This window comes from Mus caroli, unplaced genomic scaffold (genome assembly GCF_978045245.1).
Source record: "Mus caroli unplaced genomic scaffold, Mus_caroli_1 scaffold_4, whole genome shotgun sequence".
Taxonomy (NCBI): domain Eukaryota; kingdom Metazoa; phylum Chordata; class Mammalia; order Rodentia; family Muridae; genus Mus; species Mus caroli.
This window is the reverse complement of record NW_028227259.1, coordinates 147388887-147396123: the sequence shown is the minus strand read 5'-3', so window position 1 is coordinate 147396123 and position 7237 is coordinate 147388887. Positions and strand designations below refer to the sequence as shown.

The 7237-nt window shown below is 57.3% G+C and overlaps 1 protein-coding gene and 1 long non-coding RNA gene across 9 annotated transcripts in view; one reads left to right on the top strand and one right to left on the bottom strand.

The window, feature by feature from the left end:
* Positions 1–1856: 1856 nt before the first annotated feature.
* On the bottom strand, positions 1857–4379 carry LOC147005397 (uncharacterized). Its single transcript, XR_015047020.1, has 2 exons — positions 4211–4379; positions 1857–3740 (listed from the first exon to the last, which is right to left on the bottom strand). It is a non-coding gene; the product is annotated as an uncharacterized LOC147005397 (long non-coding RNA).
* A 119-nt stretch (positions 4380–4498) lies between these two features.
* Positions 4499–7237, top strand: part of Tnrc18 (trinucleotide repeat containing 18) — a 93805-nt gene continuing 91066 nt past the window's right edge. For 6 of the 8 annotated variants that reach the window (XM_021161707.3, XM_029477004.2, XM_085837399.1 and 3 more), the window contains exon 1: positions 5546–7145. In XM_021161707.3, the coding sequence (XP_021017366.1) occupies positions 6959–7145 (187 nt within the window). In that variant the 5' untranslated portion in view covers positions 5546–6958. Of the gene's footprint in view, positions 4871–5545; positions 7146–7237 lie in introns of those variants that run through there. The other 2 variants (XM_029477002.2, XM_085837400.1) reach the window with 2 other exon arrangements.

The following is a 7237-nucleotide window of genomic DNA, read 5'->3' as shown; positions in this document are numbered from 1 at the left end:
CTTGGCACAAATGACCTCACAGCCACCCCAGCCCTCATTGAACTATACTAAAGAAAGTGCCTGGGCCCAGACCCCGTACCCCAGCTGCCGGTGATCTGTGAGGCCCGATACTCCCGATGCTGGCACTGTGTGGGTGAGGCAGTTCCCTCTCTTTGGCGAATGGGGAAGCTCCTGGCTTGCTTCCCTGCGTGGTCTCGGGGTCCTCAGGCCATGACCAAGGAGAGAAGAGTGCCTGGCCCTGCCTCGGGGAGGAGGGCCAGAGTGGAGATTTATGACCCTAGCCGCTCCCTGCGCACCAAATGTATCTCAAGCCAGACAGTGGAATGTAAGACCCGACCCGGGCCGGAGGAGGAGGCCAGGGTCGGAGGCGGGGCTGAGAGGAGCAGAAATCCGAAGTGGCCTGGTGCCACCGCCCCTGGGCTGCGAGTTGCCCGCTGGGGACCGAGGTGGCGTGCGAGGCTCTGGCACCACATCCTTGGTTTTGTTGGCGGGTGTGGGCTACCCTTGGCTGGATGAACTCCAGGATACCCAGCTGCTGATGGGCCAGCCGCAGCGAGAGACTGCGAGCGTGGCTGGGCCCGGCATGGCCTCTCCGGGTTTTAGCGGCGCCCTGGTCGGGAGCTCCGGGGCAGCCGGATTTAGGATCTACGGAAACAACCGCCTTACACTCTACCGTGGCATCGCCGGAGGCACAAACTGGCTTTCTCTTAGGGTCCCGGTCACTTAGTCTCCAGTGGAGTTCCACTCCCTGGGAGAGCTGGTTCACAACAACCGATAGAGAAGGTCACTTGAATGAAAACTAGCTTTTCTTTTCTTTTTTTTTTCCTCTTTTTATTCCCCACCCCCCTGCGCCCAGTTCCCCTGATGGAGGGGCATGGTGGAAACCTGTCCACACGGCTAACAACCTCCGGATTGTGGAAGATGAGGGTTCAAGCTTTCGTGGGGCAGAAGTGAGGGGAGCGCGGGGTTCCCTGGAGCCGGACAAAGGCGCACGGCAGGGAAGGCAGCCGCACTCAAGGTTGGCCTGTCCTCTGGTTTTACAACAAAGAGCTTTGAGTTTTGTCCGCGGGGACTCGTCCACAGATTCCAGACCTGGACCGGGTATCTGGAAGAATACACCAAAAGCCTCAGGAGTGTTCCGGGACAACCATGCCGGACCAGGCAGGCCAGCCGGGTGGGTTGTCCGGGAATTGCGTCCTGGGACTTCGCGGAGGTCCCCCACGATTTTCCCTCCAGTCAGTACAACACACACACACACACGCACTGCGTCAACAGAATTTTTCTGGCCACGGATCCCACCGGGTAAACAAGCGTGGGGGATGGGACGCGGAAGATGGCGCTTGGACTCATGGTCCCTGCGGTTGTCTCCAGCTCGGTTTCAGGACTAATATACAGGGCTTTTGTAGATAAAGTGTGGCCCAGCCCAGCTTGGAGGTTATTTCCCCAGACCTGGAGACTCTCTGAAGTGGTGGTGTAGTGTAGCCTCTGCTTCTCTAGAAATGTCCCCACGCCCCAACATGGCTCCCGACCGCTGTTAAATGTGAGGGACACAGGGACAAGGAGACCTGGGCACTGGCCTGTGCACCGCACGTTGTACTTGGCAGCCTGGAGAGATTCAGGGGGTGCTCAGTGTTCCCCTCCCGGGGGCCAGGGATCCGGGGCCATCGTTCCCCAGGTTCAGCGCACCCGGTGGCCTGAGGGCCAAGTGGCAGGTCGAGAGGGGACTGGGGAGCCGTACATTCCAGAGGGGAGCGGGTCATGTTCCGCCCCAACCTCAGCCCTAATGAAACTCTGGGTCGGTCGGTATGCCACGCCGACGGGGCGCACACTTGAAAAATGCAAACGCCATCGGCAAATCCGGGGCAAATTGGAATAATTTTTTATTAGCAGCTAAATGATTTATGGCACACATACCCCGCCGTCACAATTACGGCGTCTTGGAGCATCCAGGGGTGAAAACATTAAACATTTATAAAAACAGGCCTTTGTTTTTTTCCAACCCCGCAAGCCTTTTGCACAATCCCCACACCCCACTCCGACTCTCTCAAGATACATATTTTTTCTTGAGCTGTATTAAAATAAGAAAAACATTCTGGATCCCGGGAGGGATGAGGGGGTTGGGGGGAGACCAGGGCCTGCGCTCTGAATATTGGAGGGCGTTGGGGGGTGGGGGAAAGCGAGCGACTGAGGCGTGGGAGGGTTTAACTAGGAACCCACAAAGGCCTCTGGATAAGACTCAAGGGCACTAGGCGCCCCCCACCCCCTCAGCCCGTTTCTCTCTTGTTTCCAGAAGCCCTCGCAGCTTAACAGCATTTATTTTATTTCTTGCAATCAACTCCCCCCCTCCCCTAAGGCACATAGACACAATACCTCCTTTCTCTAACCCCCCTCTCTCCGTCTTTGCTCCTGCCGGTCCCCGGGCAGCACCGGTCGCCTCCGGTCGCCCCTGGCTGCCACTGAGACCCGGTCGCCCAGCTCCGAGCGCGCGGACACCGCCGCTCAGTTCCCCTCAGCTCCGGCTATTTTCGTTCTTTTCTCTCCCTCTCTCTCTCTCTTCTCCCTCCTCCCTCCTCCCCCCACCGAGCTCCAGCTTCTAAAAGAGGGCAGCCTAGAAACCAGCCCAGAAAGCTCCAGGAAGGGCAACTTGAAACTGCTCTCAAGAGGCTGAATTTTTCCCCCCTTCAAATTTATCCTGGAATTAAATTAGACACCCCCAGCTCTCTCTCGAATCTTCCCTCTTTTTTTTTTCCTTCTAAAAGTGGAGGAAAGAAAAATAGAACGGATGAGCACTAACTATCTCATTAAAAAAAAACTCAAAAATTGCCTTAAAAATGGATTTTCTTAAAAAAAAAAAAAAAAGAAAGAAAGAAAGTAGCAGCAGTAGGAAAACGCTGAGTCCGCAGAGCAGGGCGAAAGAGCGGGCTTCTTTTGTTTTAATTAAAACCCTATAACCACGGTTGCTCTCGAGGTAGGATCTGCAAGGCTCTCTGCCTTTCCAAGCTTCCTTTCCAGGGTAGGTAATGCCTAGCTGGGCTCGGGCTCCTGTGGGGCTTGCGGAGAGGGTGCAGGGGATCTCCCCACCCTTTAGGACTGGTCCCTTCGGCGAGGGCCACACTCCCTGGGTCCCCAGTCAGGTAGACTGCCGTCGGCGGCTCCCTGCCACTTAACTTCGAAAGTTTTTTTTTTTTTTTTTTTTTTTTTTGCTGAAAGAGCAAAATAAAAGTACAAAGTCTGGGGGATTGATGCTCCCCTCCCCCTCTGGCCGCCGTGGCCAGCCAAGCACTTTTTGGCTTGGCTTGCTTCCTCTGAGCTCAACAGATTTTTTTTTTTCCCTTTCCCGGTCTCGCCCTCCCTGGAGGGGGCGCGGTGGATGGAAGGCGAGAGAGGCCCCCAGCCAAGAGGTTTTTAATATTACACCTTAATAGGTTTCAGAAGGCCCCGTGGAGAAATGCTAATAGGGCTGAAATGTCAGAACCGAGAGGGATTCAGCTCGCGTTCCGCCGATCTAATCCTTTTTTCTGCTCTGGTTTTTCTTGGGGGGGGGGAGGGGGAAGGAGGGGCGCCCACGCCAAAAGGGGCTTTGGGGAGGGGCGCGCACTCGGCCGCAGAGCCCCACAGCCCGGGTTTCTATAGGAACCTTTTTATAAGATGCAACTCACCGCTGCCGACCGCCGCGGCCTGTCCAAAATATTAATCAGTAAAGCCTTCTGACACCGCGTTTCAGGGAGGGGACCCGCAGGCTGGGGCAAAAGGAAAAAAAAAAAGTCCTTGTCGCCTGCCTGCCCACCCCACCCGACCGCGACTGCTAGGGGGACAGGGAATGAATCGCTGCTTTATTTTAAAAGGAGCGAGCGAGCGAGCGAGAGACAGAGACAGAGAGAGAAGCAGGCCTTGTTATTTTGGCGTCTGGACCTCGCTCTTTGGAGTGGCACCCTAGAGAGGGAGCGCCGGGCGCGGGCGCAATGTGCAGCTCGCCGGCTCCGGGCTCTTCCCGGCTAGCTTGTCACCTCCTCCCGAAGAAGGAAGCTGACAGGAGGCCTTGCAATGCCCGGGATTGCGGCGACAACCATCTTCCTCTATTTTGATCACTCAGCCCAGACGCAGGAGGAGGGGCTGGGATGTGGGGGGAGGGAGAAGGAGAAAGAAGGGGGGGTCTGCTGGAGCTGGTGAGGGGGAGGGCTGCCTAGAAACGGCTCGGAAAAATTCTCACCACCAGTTTTGATCATTCAGCCCCGCCGTGGGGAGCCTGGAAACTGCTGGAGCCCCGAGGTCCGTAATTGGTTTTATAGGAATGGCTGAGGGCCAAGGTGTTTACATGCGCGTGATGGGCGGCGAGCGGGACCAATGCGCTGCGGCCGGGGGCTGGCCCGAAGGGGAGGGTGCGCACCCGGGAACAATGCGTGTTTCTTCGCCTGCGAGGCTCCCCTCCCCCCGTCCCCCTTCAGCCCCCCCACTTCGGTTTTTTTTTTTTTTTTTTTTAGATCCAGCGAGAGGAACTTGAAAGGGGGGTTGTGTAATGTACCTTTTCCAATCCCGGGCTGTATATGGAGATTTGGGATTCTTTAAACCGGCGCTACCTGGATTTTATTAAAAAGCGGGGAGCTCGGCGGGAGGAAAGCTGGCTTTTCCGGGGGCTGCGGGAGCGGGGCCGCGGGAGGGCGGAGGAGTTGGCGCGCCGCGCGCCCGGCCCGGGGAGCGGTTTTCTACCAAAAAAAGGAAAGGCGGGCAAAAAGTGTGAGGCGGCTGCGGGTGGCGGAGGGGAGCGGCGGCCGAGGGATGGCGGGCAGTACGGGCGCCTAGCCGCGCCAGGAACCGCGGCGGTTGCCGGAGTCGCCGTCGGAGCCTGGAGCCCGGAGCCCCGCCGCGCCAGGTACGCTCCGGGCCCCGATGCTCCCCGAACTTGTGCAGCATACCCTTTGGGTCCGCAAAGCAGGAGGTCCCCGAAACAGTCGGGGTCCCCAGAAGGGAAGCGGAGGGCAGGGATCAGGGGGAGAGGACGCATCGCTGCGCCTTGGACTCCCACCCGAGCTCTCAGTCTGCAGCACTGCCGAGGGCGGCGGTTCCCTACTTGGTTCCCGGCAGGCGGCGGGCTAGCCCGGGGACGCCGAGACGGTTTCGATTATAGGCTGTTTTTAATTAAAAGCCGGAATTCAGCCATTTTAGCTGCATTTAAGAGGGGAAAAGTAGAGAAGGACGCAGTGGAACCCCGCAGATAGCCACGCCAGCTTCTCGGCCATGGCAAAGGCTGCTCCGTAGGGCTTCACCCCGACTTCCTTAAAGTGGGGCGCCTGGGCACTGCCTTTTTCAAAACGCTGCCTTTAATGAATATTATCTTTAAGTGTATGCGGGAAGCTCCTGGCGCCTTTGAGACAAGTATCCCGGGCTGTGACGATCCTAGATTTTTTCAAAAGTAAACGCGATTCTGGTAACCAGAGCCTGATAAGAGCGAGGGCGGGCGAGAGGAAGAGGGGGTATTTGTAACCAAAGCCACGTTAAAATAGGCGTCCTTAGCAAAGTTGGGGGAAGAGGACTTTTGGGTCTGGGCGTAGGGCGGCTGGTCACCCGGGAGCTGTGGCTTAGTCTCTCTGCTAGAGCGCCTCGGTTCTCCCGGAACCAGGGGGTCTAGAGTGGTCTGGGGCTGGTAGTCAGGGAGGGGAGGGTGGGCTCTCTGAGACCTCCCTACCCCCTCGGGAACAGGAAAGCGACAGATCTTTTAAACAAACAGCTTAAATAGGAATTACAGGAGGTTTTACCCGATGCTGGGGAGGCGCCCCTCCGCTGGCCCGCGCTGTTAAGTTTTTTTTTTCTTTGTAGGTTATTTTGGGGGTGTGGGTCACAAAGCTAGGGTAGAATCGAGATCTTTGGAGACCCCTTCTTTCTTCTCTGATGATCCCCAAATCCTCCACACCAAGCCACGTTCTCCGGGCATCGGTATTCCCAGGCCCGGGCGTTGGAAAATGAAACCAAATCTTGTTTTGAAGGAGTCTTTTTCCAGTTCACGGGCGAGAATGCCACGTCTCGGGGACTCGGATTCTGCGACTCCCAATGGCCCAACGGGGGCAGCAGGAGGGGGGCGGTGATCTTCCTTTAAAAATAAACCCGTTTCGTATCTGACCTTGGTAAACAACAACAAAAAGCCCCTAAACCGAACACCCCTTTTATTATTATTATTATTATTCGCGGCTCACAAGGAGATCCAAAACTCGGGAGGGGAAAAAAAAAAAGGGAAGACGAGGGCCCCAAAAAGGTTAAACATTAAACTTTGCGAATCAGATAGTGGTATGGCGTTATGGACACATTTCAACCAACTCAAAAGCATTCGAAGTTTTAAACCTCCAGAGCTTGTGACGCCTGAAAAATAAACTACGGGTTTGGATTTAGCTTAACGGGCGCGGTCTGTTGAGTGGCCTTCCCCAGTTACGGAGAACTTCGCAGGCAAGAGACGGGGCTGGGACACAGCGAGCCGGGCCGCTTTCCTGAGCCACGTCCCTGGGAACCCTGAACTGCTGTAGGAAGGACCATAGGTTTTCGCATTTCGAGGAGAGGGGGCGGCTACTCCCGATTTTATTTCTGGTCACCAGCTCGGTTCGCTACTCTCCTACCCTGAAGGGCCAGGCGACTTTCTGAAACTTGTTTTCTTTCTTTTTTTTCTCTTTCCCCTCCCCTTTTCCCCCTTCCCTCTTCTGTGTCTTCCGCGGTCTTCCCTCACCAAAGATACCGTGTACGCCTCCTTCCTCATCTCCACTCAGCCGCCCGGAGGGGACTCACCGCGGGCGGTTTATGCGCCCGGGGCCGCGGGCCCGTGGTTGAGCGCAAGCCCCGCTGGCCGCCGCCATGCACGCCGCGGAGCGCCCGCCACCCGAGGACACTAGGACTACATCGAGGCCGAACTTTTAAGTCCCACTGAAGCAGGCCGGCGGGCCGGGTGGGGAGGCTGATCGCGGCACTCCCGCGGAGGATGGATGGCCGAGATTTCGGGCCCCAGCGGTCCGTCCACGGCCCCCCGCCGCCGCTGCTGTCCGGCTTGGCCATGGACAGCCACCGCGTGGGCGCGGCCACCGCCGGACGCTTGCCCTCCTCGGGCTTGCCAGGTCCCCCGCCGCCCGGGAAATACATGGCCGGTCTCAACCTTCACCCGCACCCGGGTAAGTGTTGCGCACTGCGCTGGCACCCACCCTCCAGCTTTGATGGGGATCTTAGGGCGGGAGCCCAGCTCAAACCTAGGCGGCTGGAGCTG